Source organism: Paramormyrops kingsleyae, chromosome 18 (genome assembly GCF_048594095.1).
Source record: "Paramormyrops kingsleyae isolate MSU_618 chromosome 18, PKINGS_0.4, whole genome shotgun sequence".
NCBI classification, from domain to species: domain Eukaryota; kingdom Metazoa; phylum Chordata; class Actinopteri; order Osteoglossiformes; family Mormyridae; genus Paramormyrops; species Paramormyrops kingsleyae.
Window position 1 is genome coordinate 13,453,546 of NC_132814.1, and position 14,688 is coordinate 13,468,233.

Here is a 14,688-nt window from a genome sequence, read left to right on the forward strand (position 1 = left end):
CTTGCCAGCCCTAGAGATCCTATCCATATTTTAAGGTGTGTGTGTGGGGGGGGGGGGGGGAGGCCGTAATTCCCAAAGAGCGGCCAACTTTATCATTAGCCAATGATATGTTTTGAAGCGTTGAGTGACAGGGGAGGGGCACTCCGGGGGCCAATCAGCTTTCAGCTGGGGCCAGTGTCCCTGTGACCCTGCCCTTGTATATATCCCTATTGAAGGCTATAAGTCCGTATTGTTGTAGCTGGAGACATGGAGGTAATTCCGGACTCAATGTCCAGCCAACAGCTCTGGGTTGTTGTCTTTTTGGGAGGCACCGGCTCTCATTCACCTGCAAGGGGCGACCACCATCATTTATGCCCCCCCATGACCCACATCACTCTCTGCCGCACTCGTTAACGTGGCACATGGCAGCTGTCCTCGCGAACCAGGCAGACTTCACCGCCGGGGTCCCCCAGCTCACATCATCCGTGGCAAAGTGAAATTGGCTTGCTAATTCAGTGCCCCCACAGTAGATGGCGCCCTAGCTGCCTCTGGGTTAAGTGGCATTGAGAGCAGGTTGTGCAGGGGGTTACAGGGAAATACAGACACACATAGGCATGTACACTTGGCCTTATGCGCAAATACACTGGTAAGGGATACACACACACATATACACACACACACATACATATACACACACACATACACATATACACACATATACACCACAGTCGACTCTAAGCTGTTCTTCACTTATTGATTTTTTTTTGTCATCAAGCTGTAGGGATGCTTTTCTTTTGAGTTATTTACTTTTGAGCTCTTTTCTCCAGGGGCTGATGCTTTACTTTAAAATCCGTTTCCAAAACGCGATAAATAAATAAACCCTCAGCCATCGATTTGTTGCTGTGCACATTTACCCGAAAGTCTGTGTTCACCTTAAACGGACTACAGAGGAGCTGGCTGACAAACTCACCTCTACCAGCCAAATAAGTAAATAAAAACTGTGTGGAGATCCAAATTGTGTATTGTGTGTGTGTGGTTTGTGTTTGTATTACATTGTGGGGACCACATGTCCCCACAATGATCTGAGAATGTAATCCAAAAACTAAAAATGCCAAAAGTGTTGTATTTTGTTTGGATAATTATTGTTAAGGTTAGGGCTGGGTAGGGGTCATGGTTGCCATTAGGCATGTAACGATGAATCGTGAATCGGTTAAAAATCTATGTAAATGTTTGACGATTTTAACTGGCTGATGTGGAAAATGAATCGCTACTTTAGGAGTACTTCACGGTACTTTAACAGAAAAACTGGTGTAATATTGCATTTGATTTCACAACATGAGTTCGACGTCAGATGTCAGTTTTTGGTTTTGACCGAACTCGAGATGGCGAGCGTATTTGAAATTGAGGATGGTGCAGTGGTGCAGTGGTGCAGTGGCGCAGTGGTTAGCGCTGCTGCCTCACAGTAAGAAGGTCCTGGCTTCAGTCCCGGGTCCTTTCTGTGTGCAGTTCGCATGCTCTCCCTGTTTTCGCTGTGGGCTCTGATTTCCTCCCACGGTCCAAAAGCATGCAGGGCAGGTTGATTGGTGAGTCTAAATTGGCCTGTGAGTCCGTGCGCCCTGTGGTGTGTAGGTGACTGCCTGGGGTTGGTTCCCGTCTGCGCCCCATGTTCCCGTGATAGGCTCCGGTCCCCCAGCGACCCCAGTTGGGATTAAGTGGTTTCAGACAATGGATGGACGTACCACCCGATCTTATATCGTCGGTGTGGCAGCATTTTAGCTTTCCGGTAATCACAAACGAAAACGGCTAGAAAAGCACAGACAAGACAAAAACTGCATGCAAACATTGTAGAAGACTGATAACATACAGAAATAGCATGTTCACCGGCACCATAGTGAGCTGAGCGAAGATGATTAAAAGGGCAAACCACGCTAAAAAGATGCACATGCAAGCCTTAGTTTATTTGATGGTTTTTTTTATTTACTTATTTTGATTTGGGATTTTTTAAAAACAGTATTCTATTTCAGTTGCACTGTAATGAAGAGGACATGTTTTGCACAGTTTAGAAAGGTAAATAAAGGAACATTTTTGAATAAATTTGTCTAAAAAATCGTGAGAAAATTGTATCGTGAACTCATACTTGTGAATCGAATCGTGAGTTGAGTGTATCGTTACATCCCTAGTCGTCATAGTTGTGATTAGGGTTATGCCCATAGAAATGAATGGATGGTCCCCACACAGATATGAAAACAAACTGACAAGGATAAGCGGATGGACGTATGGATGGACGGATAGATGGATGGATGGATGGATAAAAAGCACTTTTTGCATCATAATCTGGGAGATCTCCAGAACTCTTAAAAGGCCGTGGAGTGCAGGATTGAAAATATTGTCCCAATGATCTGAGGACAGATGGTTACACACCAACTGATATTCATGTGAATTAGCTGTTTTACAGACTCTCTTATTTCCAGCTATTTTACCTTTTTTTGCGCTAAATGCATTCAGACACTTGAAGACCCATTGTGCGGCCCCACTGTCTGTCATACATGCCTTTGTGGGTTGATTTCTTTGGCTGCTTTCTGCTCCTTGTTATCTTCTCACGTGGCTGACTTTCACGCGCTGGCCTTCTCGAGAAGACGGCCCCCTTTCCCTGCCCGTCAGCCCTTCATTCGTCAGCCACGTCTCAGTGACACAAGCAGCTTCTGCAGAGCCGGGAATGGGCTGTGACTTATTTCCTGTCCCGCCTGATGTCGATATTATGAATCTTCCTCTTCTCGGAACGTATCCGAATTTAATCCTCCATAAATTATTAATCCTCACCTAAATAGGCTGATTTGGATCGTCTCCTGTGTATTCTGAGATAGCAGGTAAGGCCGTCGCTGACAGATAACAAAGTGGCTGAGGGAAGATTATTAAATTGCTGACCGTTTAGTTTTTTCCCTGGACTAGCCCCCCCTCCCCCCCCCTTCCCCCAAGCATCTTGCCGTTATTTTTTAGCTGGGAGGGGTTGGTGTAAGAGAGGTAGTGGAGAGGGAAAAATGTGATGCTGGGGGCTCACAGTCTTCAGTGCCCCCTCCCCTCCCCCAAAGAACAAAAAAACCAAGATGCTGATTGAAGAAGTAGCTTCCCTAATAACTTAGCCGTGTGTGTATTTCTGTGTGTGTGTTTTTCTGTGTATCTTTATGTATGTATTTCTGTATGTATGTGTATTTCTGGGTATGTGTGTGTGTGTGTGTGTGTGTGTTTGTGTGGGGGGAACCTGGATTCAGAAGAAGGGCGTAGCGGATTAAAAGCTTTGGAGGTCTAAGGCCATCCAGAGAGTGCGTGAACGCAGAAGCACTCAGAAAGCCATGCTTTCAACTGAGGGAAAAAAAAACAAATGCTGTTTTGTTCTCAGAGAGAACAAACCAGACAGTCCATTAAAAAATTCACTAAGATGACGAGTGGGGTGGGGGGGGGGGGGCGGAGGCAGCGGTCAGTAGGTGCTTTGGGTACTGAATAATGACCTTTAGGGTGAAAGGGCAAATAGAGGCCATCACCGCCATGTGTACTCAGCAAGTCGCGGAGAGGAGGGCATCTGCCATAGCTAAGGATTAACAATGACTGTTTGTGTTTGATGCTTGAGAGGTTTGAGGGAAAAGGTTTAAGTTTGGGAGTCAACCAGGAACGTGGGCGGCCAGGTAATTTCCTTAATGCTTAATGAGGTCACGGACGAGGGGTGGTGGTGCCAGGAAGGCTGGGGAACTCCATAGAATGTACCGGAAGCCTTTGTTTTCTGTTCAACGAGTTCTTATCTTGTTATATTCTGTTATTATGTGGAAAATCTAATTTTTGGACATATTTGTAAGTGCTTCTCATGTTGGACTGCCTGGGGATGATAGACTGCCATGTCTGAAGAGCTATGGAGAGTTGAAACAAAGAGTCCATGTGAAGATAGAGAGTCAGACACGCAGACTCTTGAAAGAAGTGCTTCAGAAGTGAGGGTGTTGGCAGCACGCTTTTTGGTTTCAGGATTCTTGTTCCCAATCATGTAGCGAGAGCTTTGAAGGACCTTGGTCAGTCTAACGGGACACAAGAAAGTTCTCTCTCAGTCCATGATCTGAAAGGAGGTATTATTTCTGATGTCTTCGCAATGAAAATAACAGAGGCGGAGATTTCAGGTGCAGTTGAGTCACAGTCACAGAGTACTCAACTGGTTGGTTGAAACAAAATCTTGGACTGGATTTGTACTCTCTGGACCTGAAATCTCCACCTCTGGAAAATAGCTAGGAGATGAGATCATCTTAGCTTGACAAGGCTACTATGTTATTTTACATTAAAGAGGCGTTGAATTCAGTTCTCTACAGTTTGTTTTTTTTCTGTTTTCTTGTTTAAGTGAATGATTTGGGACATTATGGATTAAGGTTCATGGCATCTTTCCCCAGAGAATGGAGGGATTATGGGAAGGGGCCCTAAATGAGGGGAGGGTTCATCCTCATCTGCAGCAGAGTGCTGCCCACCTGATGGACTAAGTGGGAGACTAAGTTGTGCTAAAAGCCACAGGGTTAAGCTGATCCTGCAAGCATCCTTTCAGAGGTAAATATCGGGGGAGGGGGCTGGGACAGGGTTATTATTGCTATTACAAGCTGTTAAGTCCATGTCAACTCCTGGCAACCATATAGACAACATTCCTAAGAGTTTTCTACCTTTTGTCCAGATGTTCAGGTCTCCCAGAGGCATGTTCGTTGTTGTGATGATTGAGTACACCCATTCTGCTGCTTGCTGCTCTCCTTCTTCTACCTTCTGTGCACTGGGTCTTGGGATTAATTTGTCTGTCTATCAGTCTATCTGTCTGTCTGTCTGTCTGTTTGACTGTTTATGTCCCCAAAGACCACTTGGGTCTGGCCATTTGTGCCTCATCGAGAATCCACTTGATTATTGGTCCATGGGTTTAAAAAAGTCAGCAGTTGAATGGCATCGATACTTTTCCTGTTTTTCCTGCTTCACAACCTCATCGAACTCTGCTGAGGGGATGTTGGGGACAGTGGTATTGTTTCTGAGCATGTGGACATTGTCTTCTGCCTGATTTGTCCATTCCAGTTGATACTTACTGTGGGTGGTGTGAATCTCTGGCCACTAGCTGACCAGGAGTGCAGCGTCTGGTAGCATCAGCAGAGCTGGAAAGTTCTGGTCCAGAAAGTACAAATCCAGACCCAGGTTTTGGTTCATCCATCCAGTTGAGTATAAAGAGTCACAGTCACAGAGTGCTCAGCTGGTAGGTTGCAACAAAACATTGGTCTGGATTATCTGAACTTTCCACTTCTGAGCATTAGTACCCTTCTTGCGTCTCTCGAAACCATGACAATCTTATGCTAACGCCAAAAGGGCCACAAATGTAGCTAGTTGAGGCTCATCATTGGACACTAAGGTCACCCAGATGATGTCAAGGAGACGCCTTATATTAGCAACAGCTAAGTTATTGTTTTAAGGGAAGTTTATCAAGTGAGAGGTATATAGTAGTCCGAACTCTTTTTCCTTTGTGAAAAGTGCTTAAATTGAGCTGAGTAGTATGATATATATAACCCATTTCATAAACAAAGTGGGTCACCGGACCAGCCTGGCACCATTTGTGAGAAGATTGATCTCGGGCACACAGCTCTCTCAATAGCTGCCTCACCTGTGACAGCCACCAAATGAGGACCAATACATTTAAAAAAAAAATGAGCTTGGAACTTCTGGCCAGAACCACAGCTCAATCTGCTGGCTTAACTGTTGAGGTTGGCTTCATCTCCTCGAAAGACCTTCAGTGCCCGAACCAGAGAGAGATCCTGATGAAGCCAAGTTCGGTGGCGAGGGAGGAGACGGGGGGAAGTTCCCCAGCTGAAGACAGACAGCGGAATCTCGTCAGAGCCAATACTACTGGGAACAGCTAAGAGGATTACAGCCAAAATTACGCAATTTATTTTCCCGGGGGAATTCATTTTCAGTTGGAAAACTAACCACAGTACAGATCATTCAACTGGAAATGGATTTTTAAAAAATGATCTAAGAAACGTGCAACATATGAAGCATAGATTTGTGTTTTTTCAGCCTTTTGCTGATGCATTTAGTTGAAAGCGGCACGCACTCAGAAGTACTGTAGCTGACCGAACCTCTCTAAAGATGGGGTTGAGGACCCCAGTGTGGTTAGAGAGATTTAAAAGTCCCTCTTGCAAGACTTTCTCTCTTTTGATTCCTGGTAGCTTAGCCTGACAGTTTGTTAAGGTACCCCCCCCCACCCCCGCCTGTGGTTCTGCATGTACCTCTGACTTGGACTGCTCCCATACGATAACAGTGACTTATTTTGACGTGAAGCCCTCCCCCCTTGCCCCCTGCAGGCCAGACCCTGCTACTGCGGGTCCCAATGCCTCACACCTGTGTTCCTCCGTCCACTTTGCCCACGGGATTCAGGCCACAGATAAAAGGGCCAGTGTTGGATTCCACACCATCTCTCCCCTCCTGCTTTTGTGTCCCTCCCCCCCTGAAAACAGCATCTTTTTTTGACGGTTTCCACAACAACCTTGTAAGGGTGATCGGCAATCAGAAGGTGAGGGTGGTCATGGGGGGCCAGGGCTTGTGGGTACATTAACACGCCAGTGGGGTTAAACTCACATCTGTTTTCAAAGACATATGGGACTGTCTGGCCAGTTTTTTTTTTCCAGGAACAAATCTGGCACATAAGGATGGAATTATGTGAAAGGGGCATGTCAGATCTGTGTTTTTTTTTTCAACTTTCATGACACGGGCTTCAGAGAGAAGATGACGGCTGGCATGGGTCCGGGTGGCAGAGTAGAAATTCCCGATTTGATCCTGTCATGAACGCCAGCATGAAAACTTCCTGACTACCCCCCCCCCCCCCCACACACACACACACACAAAACAAAGGCCAATCTTCAAAGCTACGGGGCAGTTCATTCCCAGAGTCCTGTGTGTCACCCCTATGCAGAAAGGACCTTGGTGACCTTTGATGACATCATGGCAGAGGTGTAGATCATGATGGCAAACAGTTCAGCACTCGCTTTGGGGTCTGACTCTGACTCTGTCTATGGAAATCTGAAAACACAATGGTGAGCCGTAAAACAGTGCAAACACAGTGAAGCTCACTCGTGCAAAACAGTGAGACATCAAGCACCAGTCTCTAGAAATCTCAACAGCATTGATCGTTTTACCCATTCATTTTTCATAAGTGCTTATCTGATTGAGGTTCAACGCAAACCCAGAGGCTGTACTGGGAAGCCCAGAGCTGAGGCTGGAAATATCCTGAATGGGATAACAGTACCTGTGAAATACTGGGATGGGAAATGATCGTCTCACAACCCGGTCACCCGGTTCTCTCAGACCCTCTACCCCTTAGATTCTTGCTCACTTGGCAGCTAACATCTTTGACAACAGACAGGAATAAATAATGTGCAAAAACACACATACACAACACATTCTTAACATGCAAAGCGATTTAAAAGGCCCCCACTTATTGTAATTGCCAGTCTTCGCTTTGGGACAGCCAAAAACAACAATATCTCTTAATTTCAGGGGAAACTCAGGTTTATAAAATCTGTGACTGCAATCGAAAAACTAAAAATGCCAAAAGTCTTGTATTTTGTTTGGTTACTCGTGGTTAAGGTTAGGGCCGGGTAGGGGTTAAGCTCGTTATGTTGGGATTAGAGTTTTTCCCATAGAAATGAATGGACGGAAGCCACAAAGATATGAATACAAACGTCTGTCTGTCTATTCACCTGTCTGTCCATCCATTCGTCTGTCTGTCCATCCGTCCGTCTGTGTGCCTGCACGTTTGAGCACCAGTGACTGCACTCATGGCAGCTTTAATTCAGCATTCTGAAGAGCACCCAAATAACGGCCTTTTGCTGCACAGAATGAGAACCCCCCACTGCACCATGCTCTGGCAGTTTCTAACAACCGTCAGTCCCCCCCCCCCCCCCCCCCCCATGGCATACAGAAAAGAACAGAGTGATGGGATTCATTAAACAGTCCCCTCCCTGAGACAGCTGAAATACGCTCCTCTCTCTTGTTGTCTCTGTTCTCCTGGCCTGGTTTCAAAAGCCTGGTCATCAAAGTACAGAACAGAAGTATTTAAAGCGCAGAGTCATAACAAAAGAAATTCACTGTAAGGGAAAGAAAGGGTTTCTCACTATTAACTGCACAGACGAAAATGTTTCAAATGTTTAAAGGTTTTATGTTGATATCTTTATGCAAATCCATGTTATATAATGAAGTAATTTGTTTTAATTTGGGTGGCCCAAACTGAAATTAAGAGATCAACATCTGAAAGCATGATATTGTTGTTTGTGGCTGTCCCAAAGCGAATACTGGCAATTACGATAAGCTGGGGCCTTTTAAATCGTTTTGCATGTGCTGTGTATGTGTGTTTTTGCACATTATTCATTCCTGCCTGTTGTCTTTCTGTGGCTTCTATGGAGATCGAACAGGAAAATTCATGCTGTAGATTTCTAGAAACGGGACAGTTGATAAGGAAACATAATTTCAAACAAAAGGACTTCTAATGCGTCTTCTAATGCATCTTCTAATGCCAAGCAGCCTCCAAGGAAGGTGGATGCTTTTACGTTTTATTTATTTTGCAGACACTTAAAGCCAAAGCGATGTACATTTTTGGTGAATGCAGGGTCCAACAGTCCCTGCGGCGATTTGACATTAAGGGTCTTGCTCAAGAGCCCAACGGTGAAATGACTTTGTTGACCCTGGGATTTGAACCTGTGTCCTTCTGATCATAGACACCCTGGTTCATAGGGTAGCCAAGCTAAATGGTAGGAAGAGAGAAACTAGACCCTGCATCCACACCATTCACTTACTGTTCAGATCCGCATCCTGGGATGGGACGAGATATTCAGGTGTCACCTGCCTTTGTAAAACTACAAAGCCGCTTAAATTGCTAAATTGCAAGCGAGTGGCGAGGTATTTAAAATTGTGAACTAAGCAACTGTGTTATCTAAAAATACTCTGATGTGCAGCCCACTGTGGCCCTCCTGCAGGGAGTGCGTTTGCTCGCGGTCCGCGTCCTACTGCTGTTTCAGAACGCTGTGGTCCAGGGCGTCCGTGAAACAACAGCACTTAATAATTAACTCTCCTCTCTTTTCTTCCTCCCGCATATTTGAAGTGGCCTCCCCCTCCCTCTTATCTCGATTCGGAGAAATTCTCCACATGCGGAAAGCACACGGTCCATTTAGCGAGCCCGAGTAGGTCATGTAGTGGTTAAACGGGAGGTTCTGCTTTGGGTTTAAGTGGTTACTTGTTCAAAGCTTTGCAGTGGCGTTGTGAAAGAATGGTCACGCTTAATAAATTAGGTCAAGGGTTAGTTAACGTTAATTACCGTGATGAAGAGCAACAGCCTGCATAGCATGGCCTGGGGATACAAACGATAAAGGAATACCTTTCAAAGGGGATGGTGCGTGGTTCCCTGGCTTAGGCTTCTGTGGCTATGTCAGAAGGTTGCTAGTTCAAATCCCATCCTTGGCCAAATAGTCGTGTGTGTTTGACCAAGGCTATTAACTCCACCCCCAAAATGCCCCAGAGCCCCTCCATAAATGGGCTGACCTTGTGCTCGGACCCCAAAGTCGTGTGTGTATGTACGAAGGAGAGCATGATGGGATATGTGCAAAGAAGCATTCCCATGTACCTTTAGCTGTAAAAATGGCAAATTCAGCATCATTTCATGTCTCACTTGAGAATATGAATCATGCTGATTTTAGGGTCAGGATTCCAGCCTAGAGTTGTTTGAAAACCCCCCAAATTCAGCCTTTTTCAGAGTTTAATGGGAAAGGTCAGCCTGTGTTTATCATCCCGATCGGGGGGAAGATGTTTCCCAGCAAGTTGGATCGATGCAGCCGGACCTAAAAAAAAACCCATCCTCCGCTGCCGCTCCCTGGAGCGTATGTTCGCATCAGCAGGCTGTGTGCCGTTTGTGAACATGGGTCAGCCATCTGGGGGATGGGGGGGTGATGCTGTGAAGGATCTGGGCCCATGGGGCAGTGTGTAACCATGGTTGGAAGGTTGTCGGTTCAAATTCCAATGTTTGACAGAGTGATGTCACCGTTGGGCCCTTAAGCAAGGGCCTTAACCCCAATAGCTCCAGGGACTGGCTGATCTTGCTCTCTCAATTGTGTGTTGCTTTGGACAAAAGCTTCTGCAAATAAGTAAATTTTAAAATACCATAGCTCAGAGCTTGGCAGGGAGACTGCTGATGTCTGCCTTGCTAAATCTGGTCATCCAATCAAGGCCGACGATATCCAGAGCCCCAACGCCGATGTAAGGCTGGGTACCCTGAACATGAACCCCTGGTAGACATTTTTTTAAATGGCAATGATTCAGTTTAGTATCTTGCTGTGAAAAATTGCTTCTGAGCTGTGGGAGTCGCTTTGAACGAAAGGATCAACCAAGCAAATCGTTCATACTTTCCTGTGGATTTCGACTGAGCGACTGCATTCATGGGGGGTGTGGCTATATGATTACTTTTCATGCACGTGTTATTTTTGTCAACTTTTCCCATCAGGTACATCCATTTCCTTCCTGCTGGTGCTAATGGTGTTACTCATTACTGCCCCCTCTTCCCCACCCATCTGGCATGAGTCAGCTTGTCACACGGGGAAGGCAGCTTTACGTTCCTAATAAGGCAGTCCTTTCCACCTTAGGCAAACTGAGTAGGGGTGTATACAGGGGCTGGGCTGAAAGCTGATTGGCCCCCGCCCTTGTCACTCAATGATTCAAAACATATCATTGGCTAATAATTAAGTTGACTCCTTTGCATGAGTTATCCCACACCACCTTAAAAAAATCACCCTCTGATCCTTAAGCAGCCACATTAGAGGATGGGGGAGCCATGTGGGGGCCGGGAGGAAAAGCCAAGCATGGCAGCGGAGTTGTGTTATTGGCACAAGGCTGAGACCTAGGTCAGAGGAACACTCAGGTTAAAACAGACCTCTTAGAACCCAGTAGGGGAGATTGGGGACAATCGTTAAATCAGATCTGCTAGATATTTACTCATTAATCTGTGCACTTTTATTATGATATGTTTCATGAGCGTCAGCTGTTGCTAAGAGACTTAAGCTAGCAGAAGTGGACAGACATATTGCTGGGGTTAGTCGGTGAAGTGTGTTAAAAGTCCATACAGCAACTGACCCTGTAAAAGGATTGTCTTTGCTCTCCTCTTCTGCTCTATCAGACAAAAAATAACGTTAGCTGTTTTTGACATAATTATAAGTAAATAAAATCATATTGACCTCTTAATTATTGCATCCAAAGCTAAAAAGCAATCCACCATTGAAGCACACAGGTTCCCATAAAGGCAGGTTATGCTGCAGAGCTTAATCTTAATCAATGAATGTTCCCGAAGTGCTGTATAAATTATCGTCCCTCTTGCAAGCGTCTCGCCAATAAATAATGCTGTAAACACAGCAGCGGGGAGGAGCGACTGGCGCTAACAATGGGGATTAATAAACGACCAGCGAAATCTGGCTTTGCGCGTGAATGTTACGTCAGGGTAAGGGTGCGTTTGCTATGAGAGCTCCTTTGTCTCTGTCGGTGGTATTCTGCCAGCAGGGGGCAAGATGCAGAAGCAGGTGGGTGACTCGCTCTCAGGTCTGTCATTGCGACGAAGTCCTGCCGCTTCTGCTGCTTTATCAGATTTGGCCGTAACCCCGCAAGCTGCGATTTGACGGGAGAGGCACAAGGCCAGAGGAAGGTGGGGGGTGTATTTCTATCTTTCTTCAGTGAGAACCCGGTTCCCAGTCTCGAACCGATGAACCGGAGGACCAGGTCTCTTGCGAGATGCATATACAGGGGCGGGGTCACAGGAGCAGTGGCCCCAGCTGAATGCTGATTGGCCTCCGGAGTGCCCTCTCCCCTGTCACTCACCTATTCAAAACATATCATTGGTTCATAGTCCAGCACTGTTTGGATAAATACATCGGGGTTGACTGTTACTCCCAAGCAGTGTTTGGCCCTCAGAGTCCGTCTTTGTTCACGTATGCAATTCCTGGAGGCCTCCTCTGCTGCTCTGGTATTCCCTTTAACCACCAGGACATGGAGACAGGCTTTTCTTTCCCATTCCTGGTTGCATCCAGCACGGTCTTGAGAAGAAAAGAAGCAAATATCATTATAATCCCCTACGTCCCCTGTAGGTTGAAACAGGTCACTTAAATTAACACGTTGTGTAAAACACAAGAAACATGGTGGTAAACCAGAAACGACTAACATGACAGAAGGAAGACTCAGCCCGTCATTTGATTAGGAAAAGGATTGCAACAAATCTGGGGGAGGGGTTCTGGTGGTTGGGGGGGCATGTTGGAATATAGCCCAGCATCCCGGCTGTCTTTGCCCCCATCCTCGGCCTGCGTCTGCTTCCCCGCTTTTACTCAGTTTAACCTCATTGGTCTGGGCAAGTTTGCTTTGTAGTTTTCTGAGTCATTAATTTATTCATGGTCACAGTGGTCGCTGAACTTTAATCCAGTTTCACTGTCCTTTGTGATCTGAGGTGCTGAAAAGCTTTTAAATATGCATCTTTTTTTTTGTTTTGCCAGGAGTGAAATTAGGAATCATTCATTGCATTAAAGTCGGAGTCAACAGGAATTGCCTATAAAGAGAAAAGTATCAGTGTGTTTTGCTTTTGGTGTCGTTCTCACTGTGGTGACACAGTTCAATCCGCTTTCAGTAAATTATAACAGGAGAAAGTCACACAGATCAGAGGGAGAAAATGTAATCTTTGCCCTGGATAAGAAGGCTGCTGGTCAGCCCACAGCCCAAGAACATTCCACAGCGCTCCAGTTTGAGTGTAATCTTTCACCGTGAAAAGTGGATGGACTTAAGCACCCATCCCCGCCCCCCCCCCCCCCCAACCTTCCCCACAATGTGAAGTTACTGACACATGCTTTTGTCAGATGCAGCAGGCTTTCTCTAAACCAATATCTCACGGTGTTTAAAATGTGAAAGCTGCCCCCTGTTTTATCGCAGGACAGCGCCGACTGATTCAGTTCGGCTTTGTTGGGCACGCTGAGTGGACCCCAGTCATCTTGTACAGGCTGTCAGGCGGGAGCTAAACATTTATCTTTGCGCTTCTTTGAAAATGCGTGCGTAAGGTATACGTGCACTGATTGTTAAATATGTGATGCGGTGGGGGGGAGGGGGGGGGGTGCATTGTGGCCTCAGGCCTCCAGGGTGCTGAGTTTGGTTCCTGTCTCTGGGCGGAACATGTTCTCTCCATGTTTGTGTGGGTTTCCACTGGGTACTCTTGTTGTTTCTACATTACTGTTAATATGTGACATACGAGCACATCTTGTATAATGGCATCCCGATACAGATCTGCAAGCCCCATGGGTCCCAAGCGAAGTGGCAGATTCGGGTTGCACTTGGGCCAATTTTTCCTTGGAACAGTTGGGTTCGGGTCGGGCTTGTGCTCATTGTAGCGTCACAACTTTATTTTGGGTTTTGTTATGTTAAGATGTGCAAGTGTGAATGGTGAGTGTCTGTGCCCTACGATGGGTCGGTGCCCCGTCTTGGGCTGTTCCCTGCCTTGTGCCCATAACTTCCGAGATAGACTCCAGTCCCCTGTGACTCTGAATAGGACAAGGGTTTACAAAAGGGATGGATGGATGGACGTGCTAAGATACCAATTGCCTAGTAATGCATTCATCTGTAAGACCATGTTTCCGCAATGTAATAAAAACGAGTTATTTTGACATTGTGGGGACCACAAGGGGAAACTCAATTTTATAAAAATCCGTGACTGCAATCTAAAAACTAAAAATGCCAATGTCATTGTTGGGATTTTCCCATAGGAATGAATGGAGAGTCCCCACAGAGATATGAATACAAACGTGTGTGTGTGTGTGTGTTTGTGTGTGTTTGAGTTTAAGCCATTGCAACATCACATCATTAAAGTTGCCATTGGGCTGAGGAATGATAATATTCTGGCCTGGGTCGGACTCAGGCTGACATTTCAGGCTCATACAAGGCTCTGCATCCCAAGTCTCCTTCTTCATCCTGGATAAGTGGTTACAGGTGTGCTGATGTAACACTGAACATCCAACGCTGAATCCCAAGCCACATAACAAGACACCTACCTGACTGTGTGTGAACCCGTGTGTCCGTGCAGGTGGCAACCAGCTGAGAAACCAGCAGTTTCTCTTGAACTGGGCGTGGATCTCCCTGGAGAAGCAGCACTACGTGGTAGACGAGGACGCCAAGGTCCTGGAGGTGCTGCTGAAGCGCAGGGGCTTCCTGGGGGAGACGTCATTCGTCAGTGAGTGGATCTGTACGCTACACACACACAGCTACTCCTACAATACCGGTCTGCACCTGTGCATCTCATGAGATCTGTATCTGGAGCCGCTCTCTAATCTCTCTGATGCGCCACCCAATTAATTTGTTCCTGCGATTCAGAAACGTGGGGAATTGTGCAATCCTTGGAAGAGCGAGTATCTTGTTCTACCCCGACTTGGGTCACGTTGACCCAATCTTGCAGCTCCTTCGTTTGATCTTCCTCCGCTCCAGCTCAGTGCGTGGGGGGAGGGGGAGGGAGCTTTCCCCCAACCCCCCCCCCGGCTGTGACCTCAGTCCTGACCCACAGTTTATTTGCAGTTATAAGCTCTGCTATCTTCTGCATATTGTGAAATAAAACAAAAACTTCTCATATCTTTGCCAAGGCTTGGCCGTTCTTTTTGGGAA

At 46.3% G+C, this 14,688-nt stretch overlaps 1 protein-coding gene across 1 annotated transcript in view; it reads left to right on the forward strand.

Annotated features, from left to right (window-relative positions):
- Positions 1-14,688, forward strand: part of frem2a (FRAS1 related extracellular matrix 2a) — a 60,588-nt gene that overhangs the window by 13,131 nt on the left and 32,769 nt on the right. The window contains exon 3 of the mRNA XM_072701870.1: positions 14,117-14,263. Coding sequence (XP_072557971.1) covers positions 14,117-14,263 — 147 coding nt within the window. The remainder of the gene's footprint in view (positions 1-14,116; positions 14,264-14,688) is intronic.